The sequence below is a fragment of the Hippopotamus amphibius genome, chromosome 14 (genome assembly GCF_030028045.1).
Source record: "Hippopotamus amphibius kiboko isolate mHipAmp2 chromosome 14, mHipAmp2.hap2, whole genome shotgun sequence".
Taxonomy (NCBI): domain Eukaryota; kingdom Metazoa; phylum Chordata; class Mammalia; order Artiodactyla; family Hippopotamidae; genus Hippopotamus; species Hippopotamus amphibius.
In genome coordinates this window covers 71,131,142-71,150,279 of record NC_080199.1, presented here as the reverse complement: position 1 = coordinate 71,150,279, position 19,138 = coordinate 71,131,142, and the positions used below count along the sequence as shown (strand labels likewise).

At 44.6% G+C, this 19,138-nt stretch overlaps 1 protein-coding gene across 1 annotated transcript in view; it reads left to right on the top strand.

The window, feature by feature from the left end:
* The first annotated feature begins 1,206 nt into the window (after positions 1 to 1,206).
* Positions 1,207 to 19,138, top strand: part of KL (klotho) — a 38,737-nt gene continuing 20,805 nt past the window's right edge. The window contains exon 1 of the mRNA XM_057707598.1: positions 1,207 to 2,028. Within this exon, the coding sequence (XP_057563581.1) occupies positions 1,207 to 2,028 (822 nt within the window). The remainder of the gene's footprint in view (positions 2,029 to 19,138) is intronic.

Sequence of the window (19,138 nt, the reverse complement as noted above, 5' to 3'; positions counted from 1 at the left end):
ACACTCCAACGGACACTGTGTTTCCACAATTTCTGTCAAAAGGGCTCTCTGGTAATCTGAAGGACGTCATGGCTCTATTTTGTCGTAGAGGGTGCTCAGGCTAAATGCCTCCTCCCTTTTCCCTCCTCTGATCAGGGACCCAGGGTCCTCCCACTCCACTGCAGCTGCGTGCACGGTTTGCACAGATAAATGACTTGCCAAGTCAGAGCTGAAAGCTAAAACGTGATTATTCAAAAAACAGATGCAAAAGGATAATAGAGGTGAATGACAGCTACTCAAAGTAGAAACCTTGGTGTCTCCCTCTCTTCTGAAAGAGCAATCACAACTGTCATTTGACGTTCGCCAAGTAATTCTGCACGATCGAATTAAAGAGCACGTACTGGCTTGAAATGGTTCAAAGATAACAGTAAGAGGGAGAGGAAAGCAAAGCTCCAGCGCAACCCATGCATCTCCTTTGTCTTACTCGAAGGCTTCCTAGACCGGGGCCTGCGGGACCCGCCGTTCAGGCTGAGTCCGTGGGATGGCTCTTCACGGGCGCATCTTCCTTAAGCACCTCAAGGGACGTCCACCACGAGTCCTCCCTGAACTTTGCAGGTCCCGACCTAGCTCTCCCCACCTAGCTCTCCCCACCCTGCTCCGCAATACAACTTCGGCCAATTCCTAATCGGCTCTAGTAAGATCAATCACTTTTCTCGGCCTCCGGAGTGGGAAAGAAGAGAAAGCAGGTGCATCCGGGGGGGTGGACCCCGCGAGGGCAGGCACAGATCCCGCGCCGAACTCCGGAAAGTTGGGTGGTCGCCGTCCTTCCTCCACACATCGCGGGCTCGGCGGCTTCTTCCAGGAGGGCGCGCGGATGGGGTAGAGAAGGCCGCGCGCTGGGAACTCCTGTCGCGGAAACATCCGCAGCGGCCCCGGGGAGCGGGGAGGCACAGGTGCCCTTTCTCCGACGTCCGGGAGCGGCGCCGGCTGCACCTTGCCCGCTGTCGCGCCCCGCCGCGCAGGCTCCCGCTCGCCCTTTGCGCCCCCGCCCCCCCTTCCCAATGCGGGGCGGGGGGAGGCGCGGGGCCACAGGTAATCATTGCCGGCGGGGCCTGCCGGGGAAGCGGGGGTGGGCGCGCCGGCGGGGGGCGGGCGGCGCGGCGGGGAGCCGGCATAAAGGGGCGCGGCGCGGCGCCCCGGCGCCCCGGCGCCCCGCTCCCGCGCAGCATGCCCGCCCGCGCCCAGCTGCGCCGCCTGCGGCTGCGGGCGCCGCTGCCGCCGCCGCTGCTGCTGCTGCTGCTGGCCCTGGGCGGCCGCCGCCTGCGCGCCGAGCCCGGCGACGGCGAGCGGACCTGGGCCCGCTTCGCGCGCCCTCCGGCCCCCGAGGCCGCGGGGCTCCTCCACGACACCTTCCCCGACGGCTTCCTCTGGGCCGTGGGCAGCGCCGCCTACCAGACGGAGGGCGGCTGGCGGCAGCACGGCAAGGGCGCGTCCATCTGGGACACGTTCACCCACCGCGCCCCGGCGCCTCCAGGCGACCCCCTGGGAGCCGGCCTGCCGTCGGGCGCCCAGGCGCCGTCCCCGCCCGCCACCGGGGACGTGGCCAGCGACGGCTACAACAACGTCTTCCGCGACACGGAGGGACTGCGCGAGCTCGGGGTCACCCACTACCGCTTCTCCATCTCGTGGGCGCGGGTACTCCCCAATGGCAGCGCCGGTGCCCCCAACCGGGAGGGGCTGCGCTACTACCGGCGTCTGCTGGAGCGGCTGCGGGAGCTGGGCGTGCAGCCCGTGGTCACTCTGTACCACTGGGACCTGCCCCAGCGCCTGCAGGACGCCTACGGCGGCTGGGCCAACCGCGCCCTAGCCGACCACTTCAGGGATTACGCCGAGCTCTGCTTCCGCCACTTCGGCGGCCAGGTCAAGTACTGGATCACCATCGACAACCCCTACGTGGTGGCCTGGCACGGCTACGCCACCGGGCGCCTGGCCCCCGGCGTCCGGGGCAGCCCGCGGCTCGGGTACCTGGTGGCGCACAATCTCCTCCTGGTGAGTTCGAGGGGCCAGGCGGAGGGCCACGCCGGGGAGAGGGCCGCTGGAGACGCCGGGAACAAGAGGAGTGCCCGGACCTCTAGCCAGACGAGGCTCCATGTGAGCACGTCTGTGGGGTTACCTGGGATTCACACCCGGGGAGGAGGGGGCGCGCTGAGCATCTGGGGTTTCCCTGGAAAGCGCAGAGTTGGGAACGCGAGGGAAGCCCCCGCAGTGGGTGCGCCAGCGATTGCCCTTTTGAGCCCATCAAAAAAGAAATTGGAATCAGCTTCTCCTGTGAGAAAAGGGAGCGCCTTTCTCTGAGGGTAGAGGAATTCCTAGAGGTAAAGTAGGGAGGACTAGGAACAGCCACCGGAGCCTGAGGAAAGAAAGAAATTTGTTCGCAAGCCACGCAGAAAGTATGACTCTGCTAGAGTTCGTGGAGTTGCCATGAGTTCAGTGTTAATCCAATAAGATCTGTCCTGCTCGTGGCACACGTTCACGCAGCAAATTGAGGGTGTTAAAATCGCATCTCCTGCAGAGCAGAGTTTAAACTGTCTTTGGAAGTTTTTTCTGTGGCAGGATTGAGAACTACATCCACCACCCTTGCTTGATCAGCGGGGGTAGGAAGACCCCTTAGACAATCTTCAAGCTAGCCATAATATACAGAAACAACTACAGGGTGATAGAGATTGGGTCCTACAACAACTGTATTTCCACGCTGCTCTCTCCAATTGGAAGGATTCCTCAGGGAGATTATTAGCCTGACAAAACTGATTTTAACACCCTTGTGCAGAAAAGCTTAATACATTTTGACAGCAGGAAGAATTAATGTGCCATGATAAAGTTGTCTCCCAAATAAGTCTTTCTCCTTTTTCTCCTTTACTTAGTGTTCAAGATTAGGCCTCATTGAATTGAGGGTTCATTTATAATGTCAGTTGTTGGTACACTTTGTACAGAATTTTGTATCATGAGAGAATATTTTATGTATATGTGCAAACATTTTAATAAAAGTGTTTAAATGCATAACTTTGGCACCATATTTTGGTGACATGCGGGCCTACTGGAAGACCTGCTTTTAAATTTAGAATTAAACCACATATTTTGAACAAAGTCAAGATGAAGACCACTTCTACACACTTTTAATTGAAGCCATAGATAATTGAGGCAGAACAGTCCTGGGTTATTGAGTTGACTTACTGCTCGGAGCTGCCGGTAACGTTGTAGTAATGGCTAAATTAGATTGTATGTCAGCTCCACAAACCCTGTTTGCTACCACAGGTCACAAAAGAATGTTGGATTTGTTTGACCAAAAATTTGTGATTTTAGTGATTTCATATTGATATCTATTTTTCATGAAGATACTTTAGAGCAGTGGTAAGAAACTTTTTCAGTCTGTCAATCCTTTTAATGAATCAGAAGACCCTAAACAGCAGCTGTTCATGGTTGGTGGTAGAAAAACTATGGGAAAAGCTGGCCCCTCGTTTGACAAAAACATAAGCAAATTTCAGTTCATACCAGGAACAAGAGCTTTGTGGACCAACTGAAGGACCTAATAGACCATGCCTGCAAAATTACTACTTTAGATTTAAATCACATGAGTTCTACTTTTAGAAAGCATGTAATAAATTGTGTATGAATACAAAAGTCATCAATTGTTATTATCGCCACTTACTTGATCATTTCGTACATAAAATAAGGAATTGGGACTGCAGGAGCTTTTTGGTACTCTGGTATCTTAAATAGTCAACATGCTTTTGGTTCTTAGGCCCACTCTTGGCCTTTTGATTAACTTCCCAGTTATATTTTTGTATCCTTACACAAAAACTTGCCAAACACTAACCATCCTTCCCAGAAATGCAGTGGACTTTGTGTTCATAAGAAATTAGTAACTGGTGGACAGTTGGTTTTGCTGATGCTGCAAACATACTTATAGTTGCTGTAAAATATTAATTTTGCTTTCAGATTTCGTTGGTTTGGAATTTAGTCATTCTTATATCTTGTGAAAAAGTAATTTGTCGTGATCAAAAATGCTGTCTTTATTTCATATGAGATATTTTCATAATGATTTCAATGTTCTTTCTTGGTGTGTGTGTTAGGGGGAGGGGGATCGGGAAGTTTTGATCTTATTTGAAAAGATAAATCATACTCCCCAGATTTTGGTAATGGAACATTTTGGCAATAGAACATTTCAGCCAGGGCTTAGGAATTGAGGGTAGGAGCCACGGGACCCCAAGCATATTCATTTATGTTTGGGGATCTGATGCTGGTGAAGGATAAAGCTGGTCAGCACCCCTCCCCTGCCCCATTCTGTGCTTCCACTAATTCACAGGTGGACTAAGGAGACTGGAAATTCACACCCCCTGCCTGCCATGGGCTGGAGGACAGGAGGCAGGCCAGACAAACTGCAGGATGAATAATGACGTGTGGAGGCTTTGCTCAGAATGGAGGTCTTCGTGTTTTTTTGTGGGTTTTTCGTACTGAGGTAAACCTTGATAAAAATAGCTTGTGTGTGTATGTGTGAGTGAGAGACAGAGACAGAGAGACTGACAGAGCCAGAACTGAAAGGAGGATTTCCCTGCAGAGCCCTAGGAATCCAGACTGCTTTGTTTGTCTGAGTGTAAGCCAGAAAGAAGACACACCTTCTTCTCTATGATTTGAAGAGGGACTGCTGTGCCTTCGCAGCTCTTGAAAGATGGTTCTTGACAGCCCCTGAAAGACAAGTGTCTTAACACGTGTTAAGCGTTAAGTGAAGATAAGTGCCTTAGCCTGTAGTTGGGAGTCCAGCTCCAGCCGTGCCTCTGAGTTTTTGTTTTGCCCATGGGTTTCTGCGAGGACCAGGACCAAGCTGAGGATACACACGGGCCTCCCAGGGAATCTTGCACGTGTTTGTTCCCAGGGAAGCTGTGGGAGAAGACTACGTCTTTCACTGAAGGAGGTGGGGCCGGAATGTATTTCTTTGCGCGTCACGTATAGTGCAGACCTGACTAGTATCGAGCCTCAGTGCTCCTGTCTCAGCTGATTTGTCCACAGCATCTGTCCAGCCACTATTCTCTATCTTGACGCACTTCCTCAGCTTGGCTTCCAGAACCCCACTGTCTCTCCCTTCTGCGCTCAGCTCACTGGCGACTCCTTCCCCGTTCCCTTTGCTTATTCCTCCTCACCCTGCCTCTAGATATTGGAGGGCCTGGTGCTGCCTCCTGGGGCCTCTTCTCTAGATTCACCCCAGGTGGGCTCTTTGAATACCCTATATCCTGATGACTCCAAATTTTGAGTCTCCAGCCGGAAATCCTGCCCTGAGCTCCAGACTTAGACAACTGCCTTCTCCACTTTGACGCTGAATAGCCAGGTCACCTTTAACATCCAAAAGCAAATTCCTGTTTTCCCCATCTCCATTGTGGCAGCTTTGCTCTTTCAGTTGGTCAGGCCCCCAAACGTAACTTCTTCCTTTCTCTTACATCTTCTTTTCAATCCATCAGCCAATCCTATAGTTCTACTACCTTCCACATATGTACAGAACCCAACCACTTCTCTCTTTATCTACAGCTACAGGCCCAAGCCCCCATCAGACCCTGCCTGGATCATTGGAACAGCCTCCTAGGTGATGTGCTTGCTTCTGCCCTTGCCCCTTGCACTTTGCCTTGGTGGATATTCTCCAGGATATCGTTATGTGTGAACAAGATAAAGTCCCTCGTTTATTAAAATCCCACGTTCTCTTCAAGAAGCAGCTCAGGTGCTCCCTTTGGCCCCGCACTCGAGTGCCATTTCTTCCCCCTGTGGAATCCTACAGCGCTTCACTCTGATGCCTCCTACCACACCTCTCCTTTTATTTAATCATTTGCTTCCTTTCACTAGTGGGGTAATTCTTTAAGTGAGGAAACCAGGTTCACGTCATCTGTCCAAAAATGGCATCTTGCCCTTGGTAGGTGCTCAGTAAGTAAGTGGCTTCTGGCTGTTTAACAGCCTGACTTTGCTTTTATAAACTGATGCTTCTCAGATCTGCTCTCTTTGTCAGTCTTTCCAGCCACTTACTTATGGGAGGGGGGATACTAAATCCTAATCAGATAGTAAGGTCAGTAAATATAATGGGGCAGAATCTGACATGTTCAGTAAAAATTTAAGGTTCATCATCAAATATATGACTCCATTGCAGAAATTTCCAAACAACTGAAAACTACTATAGTCCCTATGCAACATTATCAAAAAAGTTTTCAGAATGGGGGGTGGGGAAATTCTCCTAGCTGGCTTTAAGAGCATGTATTGGAAGTGGCTTTGTTATCTGGTTGAGTTTTCATACCCCAAGCAATAGTGGAGGCAATTTATCTACTAGATACATGTTCAAATTATACATGCTATGTACTTTTGTGAAGCACTTTACCAATTTTCCTCTCATTAAAATGTCTTTGGTACATTGCTGGAAATATCAACTGGGTTGAACATTAATGTATTTTATAGACTACTGAATTCAATAGTGTGTTTAATCAGAAATGGTTAAAATATCTCCTGAAGGGCTTGACTCACTCTTCTTTGAATACCTGATTGAACACAATGTTTTTTTGAAGGTCACAGTCAAGTCCAAGAAAAAAATTTAAGAATAGGAAAAGAACTAATAAAATAATTTCAAAATCATAACAATGTTTTACGTCAATTATTTTGAGTTGAAGAAAAGAGGGAAAATACAGACTACTAAGCATTCAAATAATGCCAATGTACATTTCTTAAGTGCAAAATGAATGAATGCACAACTGTGCTACCTGAATAGGCAGTTAGTCATGAATTTGGCACACAGAAGTCTTTTGAGTTATCTTAATTTTTCAAACAATATGGTTGTTCCCAGCCAGAATTTTTAAATTAATTTGTATAAAAAGTGTGTTTCTTTCAATGAATGTTATCTTTTTAAGGCATAAAGGAAATTTTAGGTGTAGGAAGAGAATAAAATACAAAATAAAATTGGGAGGACAAGAAATAAAGAGTGGGTAAATAAAAATACATACTGTTACTGAATCCTTCAAGATCCACATGTTCTCAGGAAACTGCAAAGTGATACTTGTAATCTCTACTTAAGCAGATAAGCATGATCTACCTTTTATATGCTCTATCTTGATATATTCTGGGTACAAAGATAATCTAAAGGATCACTATGCCTCTTCTCCCTTCTACCTTGAGATAAACTCATTCTCATCCTTCAAAGACTTGACTCAAACGCACCCATTTTGCGATAACAGGCAGAGCAGATCATTTACTCATTCGTGACGCCCCGAAGTCAGAGACTGCATATCATATTTATCTCTAAATTTTTAGCACCTTTCTCAGTCCTTGGAGCAGAGGAAATATTCGATACAATTTTTAGTGAATGAATAAGTATAGATGCAAAATAATCTTTACTTACTTCAATATGTCCTTTTTTTCTTGTAAGTTGAATACCTACAGCCTGCTTTCTCAGCCAGTATCTGGGAAGGAGTTTTAAAAATTGAGGAAGGACAGGGAAGAAAATGTCTACCCAGATACCTATGTGACCTTTGCACATAATAACACCATTTCCATCCAGTGGACAGAGGAAGTGGGGAAGAGGGGAGAACGTGACCTTCTGAGTGCCTGACCAGAAGGCTGCACCATCTCTTCCACTCACCTCTCATTGGCAGAACTCAGTCACGTTGTGTAAGGAGTGTGGAGATTATGGCAGCTGTCAGAGCCTGTGTGCTTGGTGAATAGGGTGGGAACAGGTCATTAAGGACAAGAAGTAATGTCTCTCATACTGTCCACCTCTCAGATGTATTGTGAGAATTTTAAATAAAATCATGTATGTCAACATGTTCTGAAAAATGTAAAGAGCTCTACAAAGGTGAGGTATGAATTTTTATTGTCAATAAAAATAATAAAAGCAAAAGTACTTGAGAAGTGATCCTTTTGAGCTGTTTAGATGAAAGGAATTAGACAAATGCTTTAGAAATTTTTGCCTCACTTAACTTCTTCATTTATAACCTGTAGCATTCAATAAATAGAGTCTTTGCAAGTATTTCAACAACATTCAACTAAAGATTTTCAAATCAGTTTTGAAATAACCTATTTTACATAAAACATATTACCAGGTACCTTTTCTTGATGTTTAAAGGAAATATACTAAAATTTATGACTGATATAATATGACATATTGACTAAAGATAGATATTTAGTGAACTTGCTTGGCCCCAGTCTGAATAGATTTTTTTAAATTAATTACCTTATTGTTTGAAGAATAGATATCAGAACATCATGCATGAGCCAGTATCATTCATAGTTTGATAAAATACTCAAACTGAAACCAGTGCTATACATTGTTTACATATAATGGTTGAGCAGATATTTTTTCCATGTCTGTAAGTGCACTATTATTTGGTAATTAGAATGTTAGAAGGTACCAGGGAAATCCCAGGTCAGGTTTCATCTCAGGACCAAATCCTTGCAGTGGCCCCGGGGTCCTCTAAGCTGCTGCTCGACTATTTGCAGCAGGAGGAACCCAGCTCCCCTCAAGTTGCCCCCTTGAGTTTATTCTCTATATTGATCGGGAACCTGCCTCTGTTCGGGACTCACCGCTGGTTGTCTCTGCCTTCCCAAATCTCAAAGAATAAAGCAAATTGCTTTTTGATGAGGCAGCTTTCAAATATCTGAAAAGGCCACCATGTTCTTCCTAAGTATTTTCTCCTTTATTCACAGTCACGGCTGCTCCTCCAAGAAGAATTAGAGGGAGTTAGCATTTAGTCAGGGCTTCTTCTTGGCAGACTGCAGTGGGGCAGTCAGGAGTGTGGTCGAATTCTGAGAAAGCAAATGTGACCCTTGAGAGGCCTTTTTATCTTCTGACACTTGAGGAAAAGCTGGAGAGGGAGAGGGAAGAACTGACCTTTCTATCTTCCCAGGGGTCTTTGGGGAACAGAGCAGAACAGGGTTGTCTGTGGGACGTGCCTGTGTCCATCGTCCTTACCAAGGGGCTGCCGATGGCAGAAATGACTGAGTGCACCCAAAGGAGGAAGGGCGTTCTGGGCTCTGCGTTCTGGGAGCCGGCTGTGCAGCCAGGCCAGGTGAGGCCACGTGCAGTCCAGGCTGCAGGATCAGTGCGTGGAGGGGCTGAGAGGAGAAGGACATGGAGCAGGAGAAGTGAGCCCAGGCTCTTTGAAGGCTTCTCTTAAGGTCTGATGTGCAGACCAAGTTTTAGCTGCCTCAGATGTTCAGCGCACATTTCCTGTTTTGGACACCAAATCCTGCCCCTGCCACCCAAGACTGCATTGATGGTTTTGGCTGTCACCTCCCTGCGGACTCGCATTAGTTTTCGGTCAGCTAAAACCTCTCAGGCTTTTTCATTTTCCCTCATGTGAATTGCTGTTAAGCCAGATTTCCCGTCATCTCCTTTGTCACTTATTTTTGAACTTTTAATCTTATTAAATTTCATCCTCAGGGTGCAAAGGTAAGAGGGAGATTACCACAGATGGTGGATACTTCTTAAAAATTGGAAATAACCTAAATATACCACGGTGATCAGTTAAAGGAAGAGCAGTGCACAGGTATGGTGGAATAAATAGTACTTGGCCATTAAAAAGTTAATGTATGGTGATTAAAAAGTTGCACTTCGTATGTTAGTAAGAGAAAAATGCCATATGATATATTATGCTTCTTACATATCTCTGCTGGTGAATAAGTGTGAATAAATAGAGACCACTCTTTAGCTCTTTAGCTGTGCTGAGCTCTCTCCAGCTGCTGCCCTTTCCACCAGCTTCTTTCCTGACACGCTCAAGCCTAGATTTGATATTCCTGCTTTCTGCTCCCGTAAAATCCTGTACTTCCCTTCTAATAATACTTCACGCATTTTATTGAAATGATTTGTTTGTTTGTCTTCCCCACAAAGACCTCAGCTTTGAGATGCCAGGAGTCATGTTTCTCTTGCTTTCCATTTATATCCAGAGTGTGAATGAAAGAAGGTACTGGCTCCCCCGCCCCGCCCCCTCAAATGGGAAAGGAAAAAAAAAATGTTAGCGGTGGGTTATTGCTGAATAGTGGGATTATGGGTAATTTCTTTCTTTCTGATTATCTGGGTTTTCTAATTGTTCTATAAGTGAAATGTATTACTTTTGTGATGGAGAAATCGTAAGTGGTGTTTCTGGGAAAAGATGGCAGATTGAATTTACCCATCTAATTTTTTTCCTCTCTTGTAATCCCATTAAACTTTAGTAAAGAAACAGTTAAAACAAAGAAGGGGGGCATGGGCGAGGGGAGGGAAGGAGCAAAAGAGGGAAAGGAGAAGGAGAGAGACCCACAGTGATGGAGAGAGCAGAGTAGTAAAAACCTTTTGGAAGCTGAGAAGCAGATGGGAGAGTATTCCTGACTCAGCAGATCTGAGCAAGCTGACTGCTAAATTGGCTGTGGGGGAAGCCAAGAACCAATCCTATGATTGCAGAACCTTCCAAAGTCTCCGAGAATACCGAGACCAGGTACTCTGGAACTGGAGGTCAAGGGAGTGGGTGCTAAAATGAGAAGAATTGGTTGAAGGCTGTGTAAAAAAAACAACCAGATTTTTGGATCTCTTCCCCCAATCCCCACCGCTGGGTGTAAGCCACTTCTCCACTCAAGGAGAAAACTCGAAGTGAATTTTCTGGAGAGTATAAAATGGAAAGTGTCTGGACTGAGGGACATCTGGCACACCTGAGGGCATGAGCTCCACACTGAAAATAAGGACTAAGTGAACGTATGCGACTGAAAGTAGAGACCCCACCCCTTTCCCTGGCCAACTCCTCCACTCTGCCCCCAGCCTTCCTCACCCACCAAGCTCTGGGAATATTGGCTGTGTGACCTCTACTCTCCAGGGAGGGACTGGAAACGTCTTCTCTGGGGAGTCTGATGAGCTCTTGCAGAAAGACGTATGATACCCAGCGACATAGCAGAGACAGATCACTCCACGGTGAAGCTCAAAATCAACCCGCCCCACCCACACGCCCTGACCTTCCAATCAGGGTTTTTATTTCTCTTTCTTAAAAATGAATAGACAATCAAGAATCTACAGGATCTGAGGAAAGCCTCTAACATGACAGATTGAGACCCACCTAAATAAAGAGGGGAAAAAAAGCAACTTTTGGGGGGAGAAAACTCAGAGGAAACTGAGAATATACAAGAAGGAAAAAAAGGCTAAAAGAAAAAAAAGAAGACCCACTCAAAAGGTACAAACTTCTAGGACTTCCCTGGTGGTGCAGTGGTTAAGAATCCACCTGCCAATGCAGGGGACACTGGTTTGATCCTTAGGCGGGGAAGATCCCACATGCTTCCGAGTGCTTCCGAGGAGATAAGCCCATGTGCCACAACTACTGAGCCTGTGCACCCTAGAGCCTGGGAGCCACAACTACTGAAGCCTGTGTGCTCTAGGGCCTGTGCTCTGCAACAAGAGAAGCCAGGGTACTGAGAAGCTCACACACTGCAAGGAAGACCCAACATTGCCAAAAAAAAAAAAGAAAAGGAAAAAGACAGAGCAGGACTACCAGCAGAGATATTGCATAAGCAAAAATAATAATAATAATAATTTTAGAAAAAGATACAAACTTCTAGTTATAAAATAAGTCATGGGATGTAATGTACAGCATGGTGATTATTACTGTATTGTGTATTATTACTATATTGTGTATTTGAAAATTGCTAAGGGAGTAGGTCTTAAAAGTTCTCCTCACAAGACCAAAAATTGTAACTATGTGTGGTGATGAATGTTAACTAGACTTATGGTGGTGATCATTTCATAATATATACAAATTATGTTGTGTACCTGAAACTAATATAATGTTACATGTCAATTATATCTCAATAAAGAAAAATAAATTTTAAGAAACCTCAGTAAATTCTTAAAGAGTTAAGAGACTATGTTGCATCTAGAAAATAAGAGTAGGATAATACAGTAAAATAGGCAGGGGATAGAACACATAGAAATGAAATACATTATAGCAGAAATGAAAAAATTAATAGAAGGGTTGGAAAATAAAGGTGATGAAATCTCTGTAAGAATAGAGCAAGAAGGCAAAGAGGAGGACAATAGTAGAATAAAAGTAAGAAAATTAGTGGACCAGCCAGAGATCCAACATTCAAATAATAGGAGTTCCAGAAAGAGAGGGGTGCAGTAGAGCATTAGGCCTGGGGCCCCCATTGAACCGTACTGTGTACTTGCCTCCCACATAGACTATGGGCTAGAACATGTGACTTGCTTTGTTCAGTGGGACCGTAGCAAGTGTGATGCAAGCAGAAGCTTGATAACTACACTCACATTGGAACTTTTCTTTCTGGATCACTCCCTCTTGAAAGTATAGGAGGGAAGGCCTCTCTGTAGGTTACCAATGAGACCCTCTGGCTCTCATATCTCTCTGTAGGGACCCAATACCATATAGCAGGAAGCAGTCAATTCCCTTCTTGTAGACATTGGGATGCCTGAATCATTGCATCCGTAGCAGCATTTCCCTCCACCAGGACATTTCCCCAGATTACTACTGGTGAAATATTTAGCAATTGGGGCAACATCTTGTGCCAGGGGACTATCTGCCCCCTAAATGTCACTCAGAATGGCATTCTCTTTGCCTTCCAGGAAGTGAAGCCTCAATCTTGTTTGTTTTGCCTCAGAGGCAAATGTCAAGGCAGCATTAGATGTGCAGGACGTTTATTGAGGGGACACAACTGTGAAATGTAAAGGGGGAGGAGCCGGGGGAGGAGCCAGAGGAGGCAGATGAGACTTTAGATCATGATGCATGTCTGACAGCTGAGAAAGAGAGTGGGCAGGAAGGCAGATGGGGTGAGAAGAGTCTCAGATGGCAATGCAGGTCTAAGAAAGATCCAGCCAAGCCAGTGGGGAGTTCTTGAGCCAACATTTCCGTTGGACGGGGCCATGGCTTGCAGGAACGGGTCTGCCTTAGTGCCCCTGTGTTCCGTCAGAAGGGAGGAGCCTATGAGAAACATGGCCTCAGGGCCAATGTAGTGGAGGGTCAAAGGGGTAGCAACTAGTGCCATCAGCCAATTATGCTCCCCACAGCAGAACTGAGTGGCATATTTTCACGGCTACCACAAAGACCAGTGAGTTATGCCATTCAGAAGAAAGGAACGAAAATTATTTCCAACCAGAATTTATCTACACTCTCAGTCATGGATGAGCATTCAAAGTCTCAAAAATTGCATCTTACATGAACACTTTATCGGGAAGTTATTGGAGGATACACTCCATGCAACGTGATATAGACAAGAACGAAGATGACATAGGATGTTCAAAACAGTAGGTCTAACCCAGGAACATGATGATGAACGGTAGACCCAGGAAATCAGCTGTGCAGCAGTTCTAAGAGCAACCATTCCAGAAGAGGGGAAGACTCCAGAAGTGTGTCTCCCAGAAAAACACTGGAGGCTGATGTGACCTTGCAGAAGTTTGCCCTGAGAGGTTATTGGAAAGTGTGGGAAGAATTAGCAGCGAGTAAAAAAAAACCCAAGGAAGTGAAAAAACAATGCAGTTATTAACTTCAAGGAAAACAAAACCGGGGAAGAAAACTTAGTCTTAATTACCACATGAGAATGCCCAGCTGTGAGTAATAGTGCTGTTGGCAGTGCAGTGTCAGTACTGAATGTTACTGACTCAAACCAGAATCTGCTGTGTAACGAAATTGCCTGTGTGAGGGAATTAGATCCCCCATCTACCGTAACAGGAAGTCAGTGGATCCTGTCTTAATTTAGGGAAGTATGGAAATGTGTAGATTTCAAAAGAAAAAGTCATAAAAGTCAAAGATGGTTACCTCTGGGAGGAAAGAGGGGTAGTAGCGGTGGCGAGCAGGGTAGGAAACTGCGATTGTTGTTTTGTTGCATAAAAATTAAAAAAAGAAATCATTTTTACCATCACTTTAAAACTTAATTTTGCTAGTTATAGCACATGTTTGCAACATTTCAGCCTGGAGAATTCTTTTTGAATCAGGCTTTGAAGCATTTCCCAGTTTTCAAATTAATACCGTGTGAGTTTTCATCCCTTCGATGATAAAAATGTTGAGAAGAAATAGGGCCCATGAGTAAACGCTGCAGGGTATTGTCAGTCGCCTTCTCCCAAGTGGACCTTTCCCACTGACCATGCTTCAAACATCTGTCAGAGTTTGATACTTAATAAGAAACCAGTAAATTTTTGTTTAATCAATGAACACCCTTAAGATATGGTCCTCCAAGCATTAATTATTCATCCAGCAACAGTACTCTCTTGTATATACGCTACTTTTCTTCTTCTTGACCCCAAGAATATTCTAAGAAGATCTGGCAGTTGACAAAATTATTACGTAGAGAGTCTATTGTGTTCCCAGGTAAGCTATACAAAACTGTAAGAAAATTATTTGGGGGTTAGTTTGGCAGTTATTTTATGAATCCATGTTGCCTCCTTATTGTCTTCTCTTCCTCAGCACTGATGTATTTTTATTAGGCCATTTCATAATCTTGCTAATGGGTCTATCGTTTCTGAAATGCATGTTTTCTTCCCTTTTAAAATGAAGACCATCTTCATTCTTAAAGCACCTTATATTCTATGACCCCTCAAATTACCTGATGACTGTTGCATGATCATAACTGCAGATCCGTTTGGTGGGTCCCGCTTGGAGATGGATTTGGAATGGCATATAGTCACCTGGAGTGCTTTCTTCCTGCAGTGATTAGGACTCTAAGTCTAGAATGTGGTCTGAGGATAGATAACAGTAGAAGGGCAAGAGTGAACAGAATCAAACATGCTGGTGACAGTAGTTAAAAGGATGCCTCAGGACAGATAAGGGTAATCTGAGAAAGACCTGGAAGACAAGAACAGGAGCGCTGGTCTTCCGGAGACCCAGCAAGGGTAGAGGACTAGGGAAGTCAGGGAACGGAAATGATCAGTCTGTGACCTCAGAATGCAGTGCTGACTTTCAAATCAACTTTGTTATGTTGAGGTAATAAACTGATTTTAGACTTCTACGCCTTTTATACAAATAGACTCAATCACTCAAATATCACTGAGTGCTTTTACCTATTGTACAAGTCATGTACTGTATACAGCTTGTAGTCCTGGATTTTATTTCATATAGATACAGTTCTTCTGAGTAAGCTCAGAGTAACACATGGGATACTATATCCTATAGTATCCTATTGGGCTCTTCAGTGAACAATATTTATATGAGAACCTCAATGTGACTATTGATTAGTGATTTGAATAAGAACAGACATTTGTGAGAATGAGGGAAGAAAACCGAGGGACATGAGAGCTAACTCTTCATTATTATGATGAATTATTAAATGTTGGAAGAAGCATATTATTTAGACATACGATAGTAATTACTGGAAGAAACAGCTAAAAGTTAAATGTAGTTGTCTGCAGGGAGCAGAAGTGGGAGTTTGAGAGGGGATGTGGAAGATGCTTATTGGTTTTCATAAGCCTTTGATTTTAAACTACGTGAATAAATTTATTTAATTAAAATAATTTTGAAAAAAACCTGTACCACTGAATAATTCTCTAAAGTTTCTGAAATGTTTTTGTGTATTTGGGGGAGCAGGTAAATTAGTTGAGAGGCTCAGATTTTAGGGATCTAGACTGCCAAGGGATCAAACTGGGATCAGAAACCCAGGTTTTCTGAACCCCTGTTTCCAGTGCTCACTGCCTTACTCCATGCTGCTTCTAGCACAGCAATGATTTCATTTGCAGGTGTGCTGGTGAATGTCTAGATCAAGAGTAAGTTCCCTCCTTGTTCTCACATCAGCACACAGAAATGAAGGAGTCACCAATGTCTTCAACCTTCATTAATATCTGGAGACTCACCATTGCCAATTAAAAAGAAAACAAAAAGCCACTAATCCATAGATACCTGTTCCTCTCACTATTGCCCAGCTTATAGGCTTTAAAGAAAACATTGTACTTTGCTTACATGTTTTGGATCAGAGTTAGGGAAGGGCTCATCTGGGCAGTTTTCCCGGGGGCTGCAAGACATTTAAGCTTTGGCCGGGGAGCTGGACATCCAGGATGGCTCCTGCGTGATTGGCAGTCGGTGCTGGCTGTTGACTGGACAGCCCCGAGGCCCACCAACACACTGGTTCTCAGGTTAGTTAGACATCTTACGCAGCAGCTGGCTTCCCCCAGCAAGCATCCCAAGAGAACTAGGAGGAAGTGGTGCCGACTTTTGATTTAGTCTTGAGGTCATGTGATGTCACTTCTGCCAGAGCAGTCACAACCCCCAGACGGAGGGATGGGGACACAGACACCCCCCAGGGTCACACTGTTGAGGGCCATAGGGGATGTACCGTCTTTGGAAAATACGTTTTAGCACAGCATCTCACGGTTTCTAGCTGGAAATGCCTTTTTCCATGTCCCCAGGGCCTACACATCTTTCAATATATGATTTAGAAACTTCCTCCTCCATGAAGACTTCTGTGATTTGCCTCAGCAAGAAGGAATTTTTCTTTCCTCTGAATCACCATTGTTTCTTTAAAAAAGTCCTTCTTATGACACTTTCACTTTCAGTCTTGTGTCATCATCATTTTGGGTACCTGTGCTGTGATCTCTGCATATTCCGTGCATCATAACTGGCCCGTTGGGTAAGTATTTGCTTAGTGAAATGATGATTCCTTGATAACTCAAATAATAGTCATGAAAAAGTACATTTCAATTCAGAGCTCTCATTTTTTTCCTTCACAATTCTCATTTCTGAAAAATGAAAGAAACCAAACAATCTTTCATAAGGAGTTACAGCAGAAACCGTGTGTGGCTGTTTCCTGATGTTTATTGCTACTCTATGAGAAATAAAGAAGATGGGGAATGAAAACCATGTCATTTACAATTTGATTAAGAAGCTTTTCTTCTTTTTTTTCTTTTCCTTTCATGTTTAAGCCCTGCAGTTTTGAATTTTCCCTTTCGTCATAGAGGAAGACAGATCAAGTAGCTGTGATTCCAGTTCCCCGTTCTGGAAACACCCTCACAGCTGTTTAACACATTTGGCCTCAACACAACCCCCTCTCCCCGCACTCACTGCCTTTCAGCCACAGCAAGGGCTTGCGGCCGTGCCTTGGGGCCCTGTTTTCTGGTTCTTCTCTCTGCCTGGAGTTCCCCCCGCCCCACCCCACCTCCATAGCTCCCTCACCTTCTTTAAGCCTGTGCTCAGAAGCCACTTTCTCAAATGGGGCACATCCTGAACATCCCGTTCAAAATGCTTCTCCCAGCACCCCAGGCTTAGTGGGAGTAGAGGACCCATTCCTGGCTCAAGAAGCACTTCCTGGGGGCCTAGAGGAGAGAGGAGTTCACCAAGTTCATAGGTACTGCAGATGAAAAGTGTGAACAAGGATTTGGTTTTTAGTTTCAGAAGAGAAGACCCTAGAAGAGCAATTAAAAAACAAAACAAAAACAAACACACAGCCTCTGGCATCATAGTGGCTATTGAAAATGCAGCCTGTGATTCCTTATGCAACTCCCAGATAGAAGGTCATTGGTTGGATTTAGTAGTTGCTCAGCACTGCAGGGGCAAGAGGCTTATGCGTGTTAATTAACACCCTTGATGAACGTTTGTAAGTGAATCCAACTAATGCCCAAGAGAACCAGCTTTTTTTATTTTATTTTATTTTATTTTATTTTTTTGTGATAAAGAATAATCTTTGGGGATTATGTATGATCACAAAGGAAGACTGTAAGGAAAAATTTTCCTAGACTTGGAAATGGGGCAGAAGGATTACTGATGTCCTTCTGAGCAGGCCTGCCTGGGTTAATCCCATTCTCTGATTCTGACTCTCTGGGAGTGCAGAGGGGAGTGTGCCTTTGTTAGATTTGCTATTTACTGTGGATCAGGGTATTTTAAGTTCTGTAAGGGTAGGTGTTAATGGAAATGATTCTTGCCTAATAGGAGTACATATGGATTTTGTCCTATGGAGATGGAAAATAAAAGATTAAAACTACAGCATATTCAATGAAAGGAAAATAAAGACTCTTGTGAGTGCCACCAAAAGCAATTGCATCTCCTCTGCTTGGCCCCCAGGCCTCCCTTATTGTGTTCCCTTATTTTCACACCACTTTTCATCTTTTAACATGCTTTTTAGTTCGCATTAGTTAACGTTTGTTCTTGTTTTTTCTCTCCTCCTGCTGAGATGGAAGTTCCACGAGGGCAGAGGCTTTTGTCTGACTCGTTCACTGTTGGACCCCTAAGTGCCAGAACCTGGTCAAGCCCATAGCAGGTGCTCAATAAATACTTGCGGAATGAAAATAGCCCTTAAGATAGATCACTGACTTTCAAACTTTTTTTGACCCCAACAGTAAGAAAGGCACTTTACATACTGACACATATACAGCAGACACATACATAACAGAAGTTCCACAAAGCAATACTTACCCTTACAATATGTGGTGCACTCTGATATTTTCCAATTAGTTCTATTTTATTTCCATTTTCAAAATTTCTGTGGCTACACATAACTCAATTTCACAACTGGAATCTGTGGTATGAAAAACTTTGACTTAAGATCATGTAGAAACTGCTCCCACATAAGGCAAATGGGAAAAGGGGGAAGAATAGGGGCAAGCAGATTACTTTCTATTATCGGCTATTCCTATTCCTGTAATCTTATCCTGTCCGACAGTGTAGAAGCCCTCACACATCCACAGGTCACTTTTTCTTTACGTGAAAAGTGTTCTCTCCTACAAGGGGAACTGAGTTATTTCTAAAGCAAAGAGCTATAAAGGAGCCTGGGAACTGAGAAATGATCTTAAAGTCTCAGAGAGTCAGTCGGTTGGCATCTGCTGATGATAAGTCAAAGCAGAAGCATTAGGGGAGGAGGGATAGGTAAACATTTAGAAAGTAAAGCAACTGTTATGGAAGAAAAACACTTTTCTCAATTTTGTTGAACTCAGAGAATAGCCGTTTCATGAGGGTATTATAGAATTGCTTTGGTGATTATAGTGATAGATGTTTACTGAAAAGAGCCTGGTTGACTGATGAAACTTAGGATGCTTTAGCTGATCTTGTGAATACATCCCTTATATGAGTCCTTTATCTTCTTGTCGCTTTTTCTCATCTAGCCTGATGTCTCCCTACCTGTTCCCCTCTCGGCTCTCGTTTTGTTGCTATTAGAAAACCAGATGCAAAAAACCAGAAATTGGAACTCCTCTGTGTCT